General features: G+C 56.3%; 1 protein-coding gene across 5 annotated transcripts in view; it reads left to right on the top strand.

Moving 5' to 3' along the window:
• PHACTR3 (phosphatase and actin regulator 3) overlaps nucleotides 1-17,797 on the top strand; it is a 214,912-nt gene extending 197,115 nt beyond the window's left edge. For all 5 annotated transcript variants that reach the window (XM_045444072.1, XM_045444073.1, XM_045444070.1 and 2 more), the window contains 5 exons: nucleotides 6,750-6,805; nucleotides 10,811-10,872; nucleotides 11,871-12,011; nucleotides 14,239-14,315; nucleotides 17,219-17,797. In XM_045444072.1, coding sequence (XP_045300028.1) covers nucleotides 6,750-6,805; nucleotides 10,811-10,872; nucleotides 11,871-12,011; nucleotides 14,239-14,315; nucleotides 17,219-17,234 — 352 coding nt within the window. In that variant the 3' untranslated portion in view covers nucleotides 17,235-17,797. The remainder of the gene's footprint in view (nucleotides 1-6,749; nucleotides 6,806-10,810; nucleotides 10,873-11,870; nucleotides 12,012-14,238; nucleotides 14,316-17,218) is intronic.
• The last annotated feature ends 261 nt before the right edge of the window (nucleotides 17,798-18,058 follow it).

The raw sequence follows: 18,058 nt of genomic DNA, 5'->3' as shown, positions 1-18,058 counted from the left end.
GGCAGACCCACGGCCACAGCGATGCTCCCGTGTCCGATCCCAGGTCCTCCGGAATCGAGCTGGCGTGCGGAGTAGCTCCTGGGCGGCTAGATGCTCCCACGGGCTGCTCGCCAGGTGGCCCGTCCACTCCTGGCCTCAGCTCAGGTCTGCACCTGCTGTCTGGGCCTCCGAGCTGAGAAGTCACCCTCCCCCCAGGTGTGTCCGGGAGGCAGGAAGGGCGTCCTCGGGACAGGGAGCGGGTGGTGGTACCCAGGGCCCGGCTCGCTCTGGAGCCGGGCCCTGCAGGCAGGGCGAACGGACAGCCCAGGAGATGGGGGTGAGGCCACGGGGAGGCGAGCCGTGGGGTCTACCAACCACCGGGGTGCCCGCTGTGCCTGGGGGTGGGGGGCACACATCTAAGTAGCCGATTGCTGTGCGTTTTCAAGGAAAGCCAGAAAATGGATTTTTACAAGTGAAACGTCCAGTCGATTAATGTCACTTCATGTTCTCATTTTTTAAAGGATCGTGTGAGCCCGAAATGCAGCTGCTTTGCTGTATTTGGACATGAAGCACTGATGGGCCTGGGGGCCAGGCCGTCCCCCCACCCCGACGGGGTCAGGCAGAGGAGTGCTTGCCCACCTCGGGCCCGCCTGGGCTCCAGGGCTCCCTGCCCCCGGCCGGGTGCTGGAGGAGGCTCCGGGCCGGTCCTGGCTGCAGGCAGAGGTGGGAGGAGGTGTCCCAGGGGCGGGGGGGGGGGGGGGGTGTAGGGCCAGCGTCACGGCCAGCCACGGCCCGTGTCCAAGCCGTGCCTCCCGTGTATGAGGGTAGGCGAGGCGGGACGGTGTTGCGGTCACACCCCGAACCTCAGCGGCCTCGCCCAGCACGGCGTATGTCTCGCACACACGGCCCACCGTGGTCAGGGTGAGCGTCCGGGCAGTTGTCCTCTCACCGAGGCTGGCCCATGCGGCTCAGGTTGGAGGCTCTGCCACCTGGGGCGAGGCCCAGGTTGCCGTGGAGGGGAAGGGAGCCTATGGAAGGTCCCGCGGCTTTTCTAGGGCTCAGCCCAGACACAGCCTCTGTCCTGCTCCCGGTCACTGCTCCGGACCGGCCATGCAGCCCTGCCTGGCTGCAGGGGGCTGGCGAATGCAGGGAGACCCCAGACCCTGGAGAGCAGTGGACATGTCCACGCTGCTGGCCCAGGTCGGCTTCCGGAGCCCACGGTCACGGGGCAGTGGGATGGGGCGGGGGCCATGTGAGGGGGTACCAGGAATCCGACGGAGGAGGGGGTAAGTGAGTGTCTGATGGAGGCGACTGAGCGAGTGATGGAGGGAGGCCTTGAGTGTCTGATGGCGGGAGGCCTGTGTGAGTGTCTGACGGAGGAAGGAGTGAGTGTCTGACAGGAGGCTGAGTGATGGAAGGAAGTCTGTGTGAGTGTCTGATGGGGGAGGGAGGGAGGGAGTGTTTGATGGAGGAGGGGCTGAGTGTCTGATGGAGGGAGGCCTGTGTGAGTGTCTGATGGAGGGAGGCGTGAGCGAGTGTCTGATGGAGGAAGGAGCGAGTGAGTGTCCGACTGGAGACTGAGGGAAGGAAGTCTGTGTGAGTGTCTGATGGGGGAGGGATTGAGTGTCTGATGGAGGAAGGAGTGAGTGAGGGTCCGACAGGAGACTGAGTGATGGGAAGGAGGTCTGTGTGAGTGTCTGATGGGGGAAGGAGGGAGGGAGTGTCTGATGGAGGGAGGCCTGTGTGAGTGTCTGATGGAGGGAGGTGTGAGTGAGTGTCCGATGGAGGAAGCAGTGAGTGAGTGTCTGATGGAGGAAGGAGTGAGTGAGGGTCCGACAGGAGACTGAGTGAGGGAAGGAGGCCTGTGTGAGTGCCTGATGGAGGGAGGTGTGAGTGAGCGTCTGATGGAGGGAGGTGTGAGTGAGTGTCTGATGGAGGAAGGAGCGAGGGAGTGTCCGACTGGAGACTGAGGGAAGGAAGTCTGTGTGAGTGTCTGATGGAGGAAGGAGTGAGTGAGGGTCCGACAGGAGACTGAGTGATGGAAGGAGGTCTGTGTGAGTGTCTGATGGGGGAGGGATTGAGCATCTGATGGCAGGAGCCCTGTGTGAGTGTCTGATGGAGGAAGGAGTGAGTGAGGGTCCGACAGGAGACTGAGTGATGGAAGGAGGTCTGTGTGAGTGTCTGATGGGGGAGGGAGGGAGGGAGTGTCTGATGGAGGGAGGTGTGAGTGTCTGATGGAGGAAGCAGTGAGTGAGTGTCTGATGGAGGAAGGAGTGAGTGAGGGTCCGACAGGAGACTGAGTGAGGGAAGGAGGTCTGTGTGAGTGTCTGATGGGGGAGGGAGGGGTAAGTGTCTGAGGGAGAGAGCTCTGTGAGTATGTGATGGAGCGAGTGAGCGTCTGGTGGAGGAAGGGGTCAGTGAGTGTCTGATGGACGAGTGTTTCCTGGGGACCCTGGCCGGCACGGAGGCTGCTGGCAGGACAGAGATTGCAGCTCCTTGGCTGAGGCCGGGAGGGACCAGGTGACCTATACGGAAGCCAGTAATAACAACACACCCCGTGTGTGTGCCAGCCCCTTGCCTTCTGTGTTCTCACCCCTCAGTACCCCGTGGGTCACAGGGGCAGGTGGGGCCGGGGACAGGAGGCTCGGGCGGGAGAGGGCGTTAGCAGGTGGCAGAACTGAGGCTCCCCTTGAGACTCGGTGCCGGTTCCGGGGGGATGGAAACAGGACCGCCTTCCGCAGAGCCTGAAGAGCGGGGACAGTGCTGCTGCGTCCCTGATTCTCGTACGACCCACACGGGCGTCGCTGTCGGCCAGCTGCCCGCGTCTGCTCCCCGCCACGCACCCGTCCTCTGGGCCTGTCGTCTGCTCGGCGGTCTCGCCCCTGCTCCGCCGTTTGCCGTGTTCTCGGCACAGGGTCCGGTGCGGAGCAGAAGTTCACGGATCCATTCAGCGGACGGGCAGGCGGGCCCTGGGGACCAGGAGCACGAGCTGGTGCCGGGGGAGTGGGGGGCCCCCCGAGGACGCAGACCCACAGGTGCGCACAGGCCCCCCGGGCGCCCCGCCCCTGGCCGGATGCTCCGTTCAAGTCCCCAAGGCCCGTCCAGCACATCCCTGGGCCTGGCCCAGCGCTGGCATCCGCACCTCTCCTGTGTGCCCAGGTGGGGACCAGGCGGGGAGACGGGCGGGAGCCTCTCTCTACCCCGGCGTTTCTTTTCCTGGTGCTGCCCCACGCCCCAGCTTAGCGGGAAGAGTCTCCCCACACCCCAGCTTTCTCAGCGGGAAGAGTCAGAAATAGACCGTGGCTTCCCCAGCGGCCCCTGCGCACCACTCCTCCCGGCAGGGCTGTGTTTCTGGATCAGGAGAGGGAGCAGCCTCCAGGAGGAGCTGGGGAAACCCTTCGGGAGCTGGACCCCACCGCACCCCTCCCCGAGGCCTCGGCCCCCCCCCCCCGCCCAGGGCTGGGTCTGCGGGTCCTCCAAGAGCCCCTCGCGGCTGAGGCTCCCGAGTGAAGATGGTCCGGCCTCATCCCGCCCCCCACCCCCCCCAGGCTCTGCCGGAACACACCTCGGAGGGAGAGGGGTCTCCGTGCGCTCCTTTGCCCCTCGGTCTCGCTGCTTTTGCCCACCTGTACCGGGCCCTGGGGTCTACGTGGGCCGTCAGACCTGATCACGTTTGCCTCTCTGAGCCTTCGTGGTCGTCTCTGCCAAGTGGGCATAGTCCGGCCTCCTGCCGTCGGGAGGCACGTGGGACTGTTGTCGCTGCAGGACAGCGGAAGCCCCATCCTGCCCAGGCAGGAAGTGGACGGAATGGTGAGGCTTATGTATTTAGTCTAACGGGTGTTAGACTAAATAACTTGGAGTAGCACCGCCCCTCCTCCAGGGCCAACATCTTCCGCACATCTTGAACGTTTTACGGGGCCCTCGGCCACGTGTGGGTCCACAGCACCTGCCCTGAGCGTCTGAAGGGGGTCCTGGCCCCGGGAAGGCCTGCGTCTCCTGGCGGTTGGTTCCGCCCTGTCCTTTCTCGGACGGCAAACTGGAGGGGTCCAGAGAGTGCTTCTGAAGCCTGATCCAGTCTTGGCGTCCCTTCACCCCTGCCCCACCCCTGCCTGCCTCGAACCGCCTTCTCGGACTCCTCACCGCAGACGCCAGGCTGCGCCCCACCCAGCTCCCTGCCCCACAGAGGCTCACACGCCTCCACTCAGTCTAAAGGGCACTTGCCGAATTCCTCCCGATCTCAGGACCTTTGCACCTGCTCTTTCCGCCCCTCCTCCCTTAGCAATCCCCACTTACACTTTGGCTCTCCTCCCAGGGGTCGCCTTCCAGGGAGCCGGCCCTGCCCAGATCAGCCCGCCTACACTCGGCTTTCATATCACTTTCGGTTCTTCCTCCTAGTACTGTGTGATGGCAGAGGGTCTGTCCCCCGAGGGAGCCTGCAGGCCCCGGGGGCAGGGCTGGGTCTCACTTCTCACCAGGGGCCAGGCATGTTACGAGTGTGCACAGAACATCTGATGAAGGCAGAAGTTCACAGTCTCATGAAGAGGGATCCCGGGTGCCCGCTGGCCTTCCTGGGTAGGGCTGGGTCTGGATTGGAACTCTGGACACGCAGCGCTGCCCCCAGGGGCACCTGTCCTCGGTGATTGGGCTCCTGCCTCCTGGAAAGACCCACACAGGGAAGGGGCTGGGGTCCTCTGCTCCAGCCCTGGGCTGACTCTGCGGGGGAGGGTCGGTTAGTGCCCACGACTGTACCCGCGGAGTTGTGTCCACCCAGAGGGCTGTCCCCTGCTCGCTGAGAGGTACCCCGGGGGCCAGCTGTGTGCTCAGCCCGGTGACCTCTGGGAGGAGCCCTGCAGTGCGTGGTAGGACCCGACCTGCCTCACCCCTCAGGCCGATGGCTTAGATTTCGGTGACGAGCTGTCCACCCTTTTTAGAGAACTAGGAATCAGATGAAATGCCTTTCTGGGAACTCATTCCATGACTGAGGACTCACAGGCTGGGTTTTCGTGAGAGATTACTATGTACCAAGCAGGCATTTAACACACACTCGGTGCATTGGCTCATTCTGTTCTCACACCTCTGGGAAAGTCTGTTTTGGTTGTCATTTTGGAAGAGCGGACGGTCCTCCAGCAAGAAAAGGCTCGGGGGTGGGGGGACGTTGCCAGTGTAGATCTGAGATACTTTTCAGGTTTGAGGAAATCTTCAGCCTCAGCGCTCAGGTGTCCCTGCAGGCATCCTGGCTAAGCAGCCGGCAGTCACTAGGCACCAGGCTCTGCCCCCTGTAGATTCTCCATGGCTCTGCCAAAAGTTTCCTCTTCCATGAAGCCTGCCATGATCACTTCCCCCCCTCCCTCCCCACCGTCTTCAAGCCCAGTGTGTGAGCAGTTAGGGGACACTGAGGCTGGAGGGTGTGATCTTCCCAGGGCCGGCACCTCTTCAGGTGAGCCTCCGAGGAGATGGGTCTCCCCAAACTCCTCCTCCCCCTGCCTGGTCACTCATTTGTCACAGCCCCTTTTTATTTTCTCCAGGGCACTAGGGCTCTCTGCAATGGTTTTTGTCCTTTTTTTTTTTTTTTTTTTTTTTTTTTTTTACTGTTTGTCTGCCTTCCCCGTTTAGACTGTGAGATTTCCAGGACAGGGGAGGCTTGTTTGCCACTGTGTCTGGGGGCTGGAACTGCCTGGCACAGAGCAGATACTCCACTGTCCTTTGCTGACCAACGAATGGCATTTGGGAGGTTTCGGGGGGACGGTGAGGGAGCCCCGCCTGAGAGCCAGGTTCCCCTTCCCCGGGGCAGATGGGGAGCTGTTGGGGGGGAGGGGCGGGTTCGGTCCCCACCAGACATCAGGACAAGATGTCAAAGCGGCCGCCCCCGGAAGGGCGCACACAAAGCCCGCGCCTGTGGTGTTCCCAGGAGGCGGGAGCAGCTGAGCCCTGGGGACGCCCTCGGCTTTGTGCCGGGACAGGGAGTGTGAATAGGAGACCGATATTTCTGGAGGCAGCATCCTCTCTGGGGCAAAGTATCGTGGCCCCAGATTCTGGGCGCTCGCAGGCTCAGCCCTGTCGTCGCCCTGGGGTGGCGCGAGGGTCCGGAAGCGGGGCGGCTCCTGGCTGGGACCCAAGCACAGCGTCGCCGGAGTTACAGGGAGAACTGGAGCTTGGCGCTCATTCCGGCTAATTATGACTCCCGCTCCTGACAAGCCTTTTATTTGCCGTATGTATTTGGTTTTCGCTGTACCGCCGACTCCTTCGACGCGAATCCCCCTGAAAGGCCGGTCCTGCGCCCCGCGGGTGGGGACGGCTGGGCAGGGGGAGGCCGCCGGGGGGCCACCAGGGAGGGGGGGGGTGCCCCTCCCCGGGCTGCGGCTGGCTCCGCGCGGCTCAGGAGGCGGCGCTCGCTGTCACTCCCCCTGCGCGGGCTGCTGGCGAGGCTGCTTGGGGCCGAAGCAGGTGCCACCGCTGCTCGCTGCTCGGCTGGGCAGGAGGGGCCTCCTCCCTTCCGGGGGAGCGTCCCGCCGGCCGGCAGCGCTCTCAAGTCCCAAGGTGGCACGGGGGGTCGGCCCCGGAGCTCGGGGACAGCCGGTGACCCCCCTCCTGTGCGGGGATCCGACTCCAGAGCCAGCAAGAGGCGGCTGCCAGAGGTCCCCTCCCTCCCTCCAGCTTTTGGGTTCACCATCTTTGGGGGCGCGCCGGCCACCCCTGTCCCCGGCAGAGCCCGGGAGGAATCTGCAGCCGGCCACCATGGTGCAAAATGTAATTCTAGTGTTTTTCCGCAGACGGCTGAGCCAAAGACCTGCCGTGGAGGAACTGGAGAGAAGAAATATCTTGAAACGTGAGTAGCTGTGACCCCTGGCTCCTCTTGGGGGCGAGTCCGTGGCAGGTGCACCCAGCTCTGCAGGCTGTCGCTCCCCGGGGCCCTGTGAGGTCCCACTGGGCTGCGAAAGGAAACCCTAGAGGAAAGTTGATTTGCTCGGAAACATCTCCTTTTAAAATTAAGAGGAAAAAAAAAAAAAAAAAGCTTGCCTCCCAGCATAATTAAAGCTATTCCTGTTTTCAGGGTTATTTAATTAGCCCTGTAGATCTCAGGGAAATGGCTCGATTCTCTCTTTGCGTTGTGGGTTTCAAGCAGGTCTCCCTGGCACTTTGGGGTGGGAGTTCTGACGGCCGCAGAGGTCACGGGCAGGGTGTGGACAGTGTCAGAAAGTGTAGGGAGGGGGACGTGGCACCAGGGCGAGACAGGAGGGGAAAGGAAGCCCACACCTCCGAGGAGCGCAGTCATGGGAAGCCTGCCCTGGGAGTCACAACTCTGTCTTGGGGATCCCCTGCCCCACCCCCGCCAGCTCCACCCGCATGGGGGTCCCCAGGTGTGTGATCATCGGTGTCCACAAACTGCCTCGGCAGCAGAGGGAATGCTGTTCAGGCTCCTTAGAGTCAACGGTGGTTCTGGGCAGTCAAACCCCTTCGGAAGCGTTTCTCAGATGGCGTTTCTCAGATAGTTCACTGGTCCACAGACTTTAGTTTTCAAAACATTTTCTGCAAAAAAGTGTCTTCTTAGGGCCTGGATTCCTTAAAGTACTTTCATTGTTTTTCATCTTGATGTGATGCACACTAAGATATCCTCTGAGTTTGGTTTTTTATTCTGCAAACATCTTGTCACAAAGTTAGGGCAGTGCCCACGCTGACTCTGTGCCAGAAGACGGGCAGTGGACCCTCCTGACGGTCTGGGCTCCGAGTCCCTGCTGATCCCTGTCTCCTGTCCCTGCCTGGGCACCTTCACCTGCCAGGGGGTCCCCTCCTTCGTAGACGGTTGGAAATATTTCACCCTATGCCGAGGGATTGCACGTTTCTGTTGTCAAATTTAACATAGGGGACCTAGTCTTCTGTGTTGTATCGACTTGGTCACGTCTGGGGATTTAAAGAACTTGTCATTGATTACCTGCCTAATCACACAGACAGGTGAGAAAGTCAAGCTATTTAAGTTATCACGTATTTGAATTTTTTAAAAAGTTTATTTATATTGAGAGGGCGGGGGAGGGTCAGAGAGAGAGAATCCCAAGCAGGCTCCATGCCGTCGGCCCAAGGCCTGATGTGGGGCTCGATCCCACAAACCACGATCATGACCTGAGCCGAAATCAAGAGTCAGATGTTTAACTGACTGAGCCACCCAGGTGCCCACCCCGCCCCCCAAGTATCTGGTTTGTTAAAAATCCCATCACTTACTTATAAGGCTGCTAAGTCACAGGGGTCCTTAAAGCAGCTCGGAGCTGGTGGGCAAGGTGTGGACTTCGCTGAGCCGCCCTGGGAGGGGTCTGCTGCCACCACGGGGGGGGCGGGGGGCGGGGCTTCCCAGTGAGCTGAGGGGGCTCTGCCTCCGTGTGGACCTCTCCCCTGCTGCTGGGGACACCAGGTCCTCTGGCCAGTAAGCACCTCGGATCGTAGCAGTCTTCACAATGAAACGTCAGAGCCTTAAAAATAGAACCGGTGCTTGAATAGAGGGGGTAAGTGGATACGTGGAACTTCCTGCACTCACCTTCTGTGAGAGGAAGGGAGAGATGGGCTTCCTCCGCCGTGGCCATGGCGATCCCTGCTTCGCCATCGAGCCGGCCACAGTTCGGAAGCTTTTCAAGGCCCCTGAGTGGGAGCATCTGCGGATGTCACTGCTAGTTCATGGCGGGTGTCGGCTTTGTTTTGTTCTGGGGAGCTGAGAATAGGGTAACCATATATGGTCCGGCACACAACATACAATCACAGGCCCCCGACACCGGCTCCAAACGTTCCTGCTACAGTGCATTTCCTACCTATAATCACTTGTTAGCATGTTGTCACGTAAGCGGCGAGCTCGTGACTGACTGTGATCGGGTCTCAGGGACACTTAGAGCTCGGCCTGGGTTGTTATTCCTGGATGAGACACGGTGGCCCCTTTCCAGGCGGAGGCACCAAACCTGATACGTCCGCCTTAGGCCCCCCGCTGTGCCCGCTCGGTGCTCGGGGCTGGCTGCTGTTCCGCTTTACTCGCTTTACTCGTTACAACGGGGTCCTGTGGTTTGCACTGCTGTCCCATTTCCTTGGCAGAGAGGTGGAGCCGAAGGCTGCCTGGCTCCACGGGCCAGTTCTGGCCCCTGCCTTAGAAGCAGCAGTGCATCTCTGATTATTTGTGGAAGACTCGAATGTGGCTGTCCAAGCCGCTGGCACTCTTTCCGGAACGTGTGGGTGTGGAGACCATGGTCATGGGTCCCGTGTTGTGTATAAGGCTCGGGGGGCTTCCTGGGTCTCGGAACAAAAGGCCCACAAAGCCATCGCTAGGTGGAGCTCAGAGACAACCTGGGGGCTAGGGCTTTGAGGAAGGCCTTGTTGGGGTCAGTGCCCAGTAAAGCACCTGGCGCAGAGGGGACCCTGCTAGGGAGGGGACCCCACTTTCCAAGACCAGCGCTCCAAAGCACCGTGGCCTTGGTGATGACGTCGCTGATGATGAAAAACAAAGGTCTGGTTTTCTGTCCCTGTCCCTGCACCGCTTAGACTTTGCCCGTGGCCTGTTTTTCAAGAAATCTGAAAAATTCGCTTCACATCACCCCTTAAATCCCTCACGGTTGGCCTTGAATGGATACTTTCACGATTTTTTTCTTGACCGTATCATCAGCTTCCTGATGAGACCTTGCAGCTGTGGTTTTCTTCTGGTTTATCATTGGATTAAAAACCAAGAACATAACAGGGTTTCATTTCCTTTTCTAAAACATTCAAACAGGAGATAAATCTCCCTTTTCAAAAAGTTACTGAAACGTACAATACATCCCGCACCCAGTCCCGCAAGTGTACACACGTGCAGAATGTCTTAAGTAAAGGCAGGCGATGTGGGGTTGCGTCACCTGCGGGCAGCGGGCTCCCTCCCCTCCCTCCCCTCCCTCCCAGCAGCCGGGTTTCTAGGAGTGAGTGCTGGCAGGCGAGCGTCCCTTCCCAGAATGGGTCCCGAGGCTTTCTTTAGCAACAGAGAGTGCCAGAAATAGGACATCCATTATCTCGTATCCCAGGGCAAAGCCTGCATTTTACACCGCAGCTCCCAATTCTCTATTTTTAGCTCCCAGGTGTAGGTATGAGGACAGCTTGAATGTTAATAGTAACAACTCAGCAGCAGAGCCGAGCTCCGTGAGGCACGGAGGCTCCTTTAAAAGGCACGGCGTGTAACGTGTGCTAAGCGTGCTCGTTTCTGCCACGGGGAGTCGGCTGGGTTCGTGCTATGTTTAGATTTGAAATACACCCTGGAAGTATAAATTCCAGGCAAGCCCGTGTTGCCCAGAGTCTGGAGAGGTTGTTCCTTGTCGGATGTTGGCTGGCGAAAAGTCCGCATACCTCGGGAGGAGGAGAAGAGAACAGCAAGCAGGGACAGTTCTGTTAGTATCCGTGTATAATATTCATAGATGATATACGTGAGTAGAGCTGTCGCGCACACTCGCTTGTCCTACTAAAACGGTGCGTGCTGTCTATGTTCCTGGACGTAAAGAGATGAGATATTTGATGAGCGAAGAACTCCCTGTTTCTCCTGCAAATAAATGCACAGCCGAGGGGGGCCAGCGACCGATGACCCCAAGGAAGGGCAGGAGGGAGGCTGGGATGGGGGCAGAACAAACCCCCACGCACGCGTCTCTGTGTGGCAGTGAGACCACGGTCTGAGCCGTGGCTGGCGGAGTGGAGGAGAGCCAGCTGTGACATGGAAAAAAGTGTCCCCCGTGAGGCGTTCTTGACATCCGCCTCAGCCACAAGAAAGTGGAGGCCGTGAGCTCACTTCTCCACCAAAAAGAAGAAAGTCTAAACCCATTTTTTTTTCTGTGTTAACCTTTCACAGAAAGGAACGATCAGACAGAGCAGGAAGAAAGAAGAGAAATCAAGCAGAGATTGACAAGAAAGGTACTGTGATTTAAGCGCCTTTTACGCCCTGAATCTCGAGGGACAGGCGCGCTGGAAAAAAAGCCGCCTGGGCGGTGCTGGGGTGGGTGAGGCGGGGCGTCCCTGTGTCACTGGACGACGTCTTCCTGGCCAGCAGCGGATTCACTCCCCAGTGCCCCTGCCGCCCCTGCTGTGACCCTCCGTGCCCGCGGGTGAGACCCTTACCGGGCACAGGAACAGCTCTTTTGGCGGGACAAGCCCGATGCCGTCACCACTCATGTCCAGGGATAAGTTTTTAAAGGCGTTTTTCTTCATCCCCCTGGATCTCTACGTGGTGCCCGAGAAGTGCACCCCTGGGTGCCAGCGTTCGGTTCCCTGTGACGCTCTTCGGCACGTTCAGTTTGTCGAGAAGCTCCTGATGGCAGAAACTTCTTATTGGCGTCCGGGCTGTGTATCAGGGATGCACACGGCCAGGGTGAAGTTGGCCCCGGCCAGCTTGGGTAACAGCTGCACAGTCCCATCTGGTTCGGGGTGCCGACCGTGTCTGAACTCGAGCGTCCTGGGGGCTCTCTGTGCTCCGTAGTGATGACGACGACGTCTTGACCCATGGGCTTCAGGTTCATCGAATATCCTTCCTGAGCTTGACTTGTGAGTCTGGTGTGGCAGCGACCCCTCTGTCGGGGACTTTTTGTTAAGAGCTCCTCTAACGAGAGTGGAAGAAGCGGCTGCGGGAGTACAGCTTGCTCGCCATTCATTCGCCCCCCTTTCCCTGAGGCTGTGCGGTGTACAGGGTGCAGCCAGGCTCCTGGGAGTGCCCCCTCTGAGGGAATGTGCTGGGGGGCTGCAATTTAAGAGCGTGTAATCTGAGCCTTCACGTGGGAGACTGTAGGCATTAGGGTCATTCTACTTCACAGTCGCAGAGCTTCCCGCTTACCTATAGAAACGTGTTTGTTTGGAGTTTCCTGAGAAAGCTGGTCTGGCAGGTGATAATAGCTAACTGTGACGATCTTGTATTTCAGCTTAATCAGAGACCCACAGTTGACGAGCTAAGAGACCGAAAGATTCTGATACGGTTCAGTGACTATGTGGAGGTGGCGAAAGCTCAGGATTATGACAGACGGGCAGACAAGCCGTGGACACGACTGTCAGCGGCCGACAAGGTACAGAGCAGACCTGTCTGCTGGTCGGGGTAGGCTGGGGTATGGCAGCACGTGATGAGGGCAAGCCACGACATGCCAGGGAGTTCGTGCCTGGATGGTGGCGTAGCGGGGTTCTCGCACAGAGAGTCCTGACACCCAGGCTCTTCCTTCCTGAGTTTATTCGTGCCGGCACCGCTCCATTGGGTTCGTACCCGAAGAACTGAGCCCCGAACGCCACGTGACGTAGGGTTGTTTTTTTTAATGTTTATTTTTGAGAGAGAGAGAGAGAGAGAGACAGAAACAGAGACAGAGTGAGCGGATGAGGTGCAGAGAGAGAGAGGGAGGGAGACACAGAATCCTGAAGCAGGCTCCGGGCTCCAAGCTGTCAGCGCAGAGCCCGACACAGGGCTTGAACTCGCGAACCGCGAGATCGTGACCTGAGCCGAAGACGGATGCTTAACCCACTGAGCCACCCAGGTGCCCCCATGTGGCATAGTTTTTTTATATATTTACTTCTTTGTCTCTCATATATGGTAACATACAAACATGCAGTCTGATTAAGTGGTCTCATGTTACAAGGTCGTGAGGGATGTTGTCACATACGTGAATAGCCGGGTTGCCCTGAGGTTTTTTTTTTTTTCCTTAGAGAAGGGACCCTACCAAAGTGGATGCCACCAGGTCTGGAAATTAAGCCTGTGCTTTGACCCCCGTTGTTGGTCTCACAAAGCCAATCTGGGGTCGCGGCTGTGTTTCCAACTAGGGGGCAATGTCTGCAGACATTTCTGGCTGTCACAAGTGACAGGTGCTACTGGAGTGTAGCGGGTGGAACGCAGGGATGCCACTAAACGTCCCATAATGCACAGGATGGCCCCACAACAGGGAATTCTCCAATCCTGAATGTCAAGAGTATGGACGTTGAGGAACTATGGTCTGGATGAACCAAAAGCAGGCAAGGCTGGAGGAAAAGAGGCAGGGGACAGAGGTTTAAACAGACTTCGCTACAGTGAGACAGAGAGGGGTGGAGTCAGCCGAGGCCCTCAGGAAAACCCTGGCAGTGAAGACACAGGAGGCTCTGGATGCGCCCAGGACTGGTCCGGGGTGGGGTCCCGGGAGCCTCCAGGGCAGTGTGACCTGAACGCTCTGGGTGCAGGACGAGAGCAAGGAAGCAGTGGGTCCCAGACACTAGGGGACAGAGCAGAGGGAATGAACGTTCACCTAACCCTCGCCCTGTCCTGGACTGAACCAGCCTGTCTGGCATTATTATTTCATTTAATCCTCAGAAAGTCCCCGTGAGAGATGTGTCATTATCACCCCTATGGAGGTGCTATCGGACAGATGATTTGGACGGGCTCAGAGGGTATGTTCCTGTCCATGGTCCCATGCTGTGGATGGGCAGGACTGAAGCCTCATCCCCTCTGGCCGCTCATGATTTTACAGCTTTTAGGAAGAGCAAAATCATTTGCTCAGCCAGTGAGTTGCCGAACGTGCTAATTGTTCCTTGTTCCCCGCGTGCGGACCGTGAATAAGTGAGGTGACATGTAAATGCACGCAGGTGTCGCATCCCCTTGGCCAGGCGCAGCCAGCCGGCAGGCGGACCGAGCCTTGGCTCCCTGGGCGAGGGGAGAAGCGAGCACATCTCTGGCATCACCCGGGTTTGAGCGCGGGAGGAGTGCTCCCTGGGATCCCTGGCTCAGAGCCTCTCCCTGCCCCCAGCTGGCCCCTGAGGGTTTATGTGAGGGAGGGCACGGTCCCAGGGGGCAGGGGGAGGCTGGAAGAGCCCGAGGACCCGCCCTGAAACACTGCAATGCGCCCCCCACCCGCGTGTAGCCACAATACTGTTTTTCACGTGACACCACGCCTGACCTCATGCTGAAATTAGAATGGCTTCTCAATGATCTAATTGCAGAATTCCAAATAAGTCCACCAAAAGCCCGACCTCCTTCATGAATTTGGTGTCCCTACTTCATGGAGTCCCTAAGCACGTGCCGGGGCCACTGTCACATCTGGTGGGCGTTGTCTTCCTTCTCCGACACAGCAAATCAATTCACTGACCTCTTCCTGGACACCTGCATCAGGGCCGTGCACGTGCTAAGAGGCTGAATGCTGGGCCACAAGTGGTTTCTTTTTCTTTGTTTGAACTACATTACAAAACGCCAGAACTCAACCAGGATTGCAAACTGTTGTTGAGCCACAGCCAGGGTACTAATTTCCTATGTCAGCTTCTTCCTGTCCTGTGTTTACATTTCAGGCAGCCATTCGCAAAGAGCTCAATGAATACAAAAGTAACGAGATGGAGGTCCATGCATCAAGCAAGCATTTGACAAGGTCAGATTTCTAGATGTTCGTGTAGATTTCATGGTACTTACAACACGGTGTTCCTTTAGAAAGAAAAGATAAAACGCCACAGAGATCTATGTAATTAGGCAAACGGATCCCGTATTTCTGCCGAGAGCTGTGCTGAACAGACAGTGTGCCTCCTTCTTGGTCACGGCTCCTGTGGGCTTAGGGGAAGGTGGCGTGTAGAACGTGGGTCCTGGGTTTATTTAAGTAGTTAATGTACGGTTGTTTGTTTCTTTTTTAACGTTCATTTATTTTTGCGAGAGACAGGAGTGCACGCACCAGTGAGTGAGCAAGCCATCTGGAGTGCGAGCAGGGGAGGGGCAGAGAGAGAGGGAGACACAGAATCTGAAGCAGGCTCCAAGCAAGCCCTGAGCTGTCCGCACAGAGCCTGACACGGGGCTCGAACCCGTGAACCATGAGATCATGACCTGAGCCCAAGTCGGACACTCCACCAACTGAGCCACCCAGGCGCCCCATGTTTTTACCTTTAGTGCCTTCCTCCTTAAATTTATATTTTAGTTATGTTTTATAAGGTAAAAAAAAGAAAACAATAAAAACTAAACTAAAACAGTAGGACTTTTTTTTTAAATATTTATTTATTTTTGAGAGAGAGAGAGAGAGAGACAGAGCAGGAGCAGGGGAGGGGCAGAGAGAGGGAGACACAGAATCCAAAGCAGGCTCCAGGCTCTGAGCTATCAGCACAGAGCCAGAGAAGGGGCTCAAACCCATGAACTGTGAGATCATGACCTGAGCTGAAGTCAGAGGCTTAACTTACTGAGCCACCCAGGTGCCCCTTAAGTTCATTTATTTTGAGAGAGAGAGAGAGAGAGAGAGAAAGCAGGGAGGGACAGAAAGAGGGAGACAGAATCCGAAGCAGCCTCCAGGCTCCGAGCTGTCAGCACAGAGCCCGACGCAGGGCTAGAACCCACAAGCTGTGAGATCATGACCTGAGCCAAAGTCAGATGCTTAACCAGCTGAGCCCCCCAGGTGCCCAGTAGTTAATGTACCTTTAAGAAAAGCCTCAAAGTAATGTGAGTAATCTGCCAGCACATTAGATCCGCCTCCTGTGAAGGCCAGACGGCCCCACTATAGAACCCCACTCCTCGATACTGACAGGAGGCCGTGAAGTCACTCCCAGGTACTCGTTCCTGGCTTGAATTTCTGTTCACATCTTTAACCCGAGCTGATGCTTCCCCATCACTCACATATTTGAGCACCTGCCGTGTGCCCAGTGCATCTACAGGTGCTGAGAATGTAGCCCTGCATTAGCTAACGGAGGCCCCCTCTGCAGGGAACCTCCGTTCCGGTGGGAATACACTGGCCTTCATCCATACCCAAGACTTTCCACTTCAAGGTGAATGCGCTCCGTGTTCGTGTTATCATAAAGATGCCATGCGGTGGCCTCTGGGTGACGCAGTGGCCCTGGCTCACTGGCTGCATGTTCGTTGCATGGCCACGAGTCGTAACGCCCGATGAAAGTCCTCCTGTTTAATCCTGACGAGTGTGGGTGTGTGGCTACCAGCCTTCACCTGAACCAGTTCCCGTATCACTTCTCCCTTGGCCTCAAGGCGCTCCAGCCCCAGATGCAAAGAGAATGGAAATCCTGGGTGTAGATACTTCCTTAAACTAAAATAGTGGGACTCCTTTCCTTTTCTGGTTGTCCCAAGGTGGCCCCTGCAGTTCTTTAAAACATTCTGTCTGGGGCGCCTGGGTGGCGCAGTCGGTTAAGCGTCCGTCTTCAGCCAGGTCACGATCTCGCGGTCCGTGAGTTCGAGCCCCGCGTCGGGCTCTGGGCTGATGGCTCAGAGCCTGGAGCCTGTTTCCGATTCTGTGTCTCCCTCTCTCTCTGCCCCTCCCCCGTTCATGCTCTGTCTCTCTCTGTCCCAAAAATAAATAAACGTTGAAAAAAAAAAATTAAAAAAAAACCAAAACATTCTGTCTGTAAGGTCAGTGCGGCTGTGGAGCAGAGGCAGGTGTGATGGAACTCTATCCCACAAGGCAGTTTTAGGACGAATATATTGAGGGAGGAAGTTGAGGTTGCAAAAGCAGGAGAAAATGATACAAATAAATAGTTTAAAAAACTTTAAGGTTTCCCTCCCCCCTGACTGGCATATGTTTGGCAGGAATAGATTGTCTTAGTTTTGATTATTCAAAACACTCAAAAATGTTTAGGAAATAAACCGTGCCCAGTAAAACCAAAGCTATTTTTAGTGATCACCCTGTGTTGAAGAAAAAGGCTATCAATTATGACATGGTCTTATGGATGTTAACATTTAATACATTTTCTCATTACACATTATTAAGGGTTGTTTACCAAAGAGATCTATTTTCTCTTGTAAGCCCTGAATGCCTTTCTTAGATGATGGGATTTTAAGAGTTAACCCCAAACCTGGACATCAAGAAACAGTGATAAGGTGGTATATACCACATGCTAGCACTTGGTATAAACTTTTAAAAGAACACCACCAGCCACATGAGATTTTCTTCAACGTGTTCAATGTCACCGCAAGCACGTTACCAGCTCTACCGGAATAAAACCAAACCACAGCTGTATTAGGACTTCCAATAGTTTGTTTCATCCGTCATTTCATTATTTCTACCGATGTAGCAAAGCCTTGGCCTTTTCTGCGCACACCAAGGGCTTGGCAGGCAGCCCTTCAAACGGAGTTGTAGGAAGTCTTCGGAATTCAGCATATAATTCCTTTGGGGGCCCAGCGTGGGCCTGGGAGCCGGGAGCCCTCTGGGCCCCCCGCTGCTTGACGCAGAGCACGTCCATCCTTGGGTCTTATATGGTGGATGTCTGAGCAGCTTTTAATAGTGGAAGGTTTGGGCCGTTTTCACTTAGAAGTGTATAGCCTTAAACTGTTTTGTCTTTTCGTAATTCCTAGATTCCACAGGCCATAGAGATTTTCTTCTGAGAAGAATTTTTGTTTAATTTTTGATACCAACACTGAACATTCGTCAGGGAACTTTCCTGAAGTTCAGCTCCAGACCCCCTGCTGTGTCAGCGCCAGGAGCAGGATCACGCGGGCAGGTGGTCTGGGCTGTGCTCACCTGTACGAGGAGAAACCAGGGGACAGCCTTCACTCTCTGGTGTCTGAGGGGTAGGAACTGTCGGACCGGTTAAGACCCAGGGTCGCTCTCCCAGAAGAAAACTGTCCTTTGCCTTTGAACCTTGTTTCGCAGCCCTGCGGTGCGACGGAGGGCGGGCGACGGGCAGGTGCCGGCACCCCTCCGGGCCCCCGACACGGGACGTGCGGCACAGTGACGTTCAGTATTCTGTTGGAAAGACATTTTTATTCTGATCACAGTTAATTTGAGAACTCTTTACGTTCACGTTATACAAAATTATTTACTGTATTATACTTTTCTTTTTTTATATAATGTCTAACAAAAAAAATACAGCTGCAACATTTTGATTCCTGTTAATTTTGTTCTTTAATTAAATGACTACTTATTGCAGGCAATGAACCTGGGTTTTACGTTTTCTTGGAGGTGGGATGAGAGAGGTGTGTTAGATCGGAGATCTGTGATAGAAGTCCAGTTTTCTTACTTTTGAGCCATCAAATCCAAACCCGCAAAAGAGAATTCCAACTTTGTGTGCTTTTGTTTTGTAACTTCTGGTAGCGTATGTGGTTTGTGCCTTGGGAAATCGAATTATCTTTGTCAAGTTAATTTGAGTTTACGTATCGTAGAGAAATGACCCTGGAAGTAAGTACCAGCTCGGC

This window comes from Leopardus geoffroyi, chromosome A3 (assembly GCF_018350155.1).
Source record: "Leopardus geoffroyi isolate Oge1 chromosome A3, O.geoffroyi_Oge1_pat1.0, whole genome shotgun sequence".
NCBI lineage: Eukaryota > Metazoa > Chordata > Mammalia > Carnivora > Felidae > Leopardus > Leopardus geoffroyi.
Note: the sequence above shows the minus strand (reverse complement) of the source record. Positions and strands in the feature narration are given on the sequence as shown.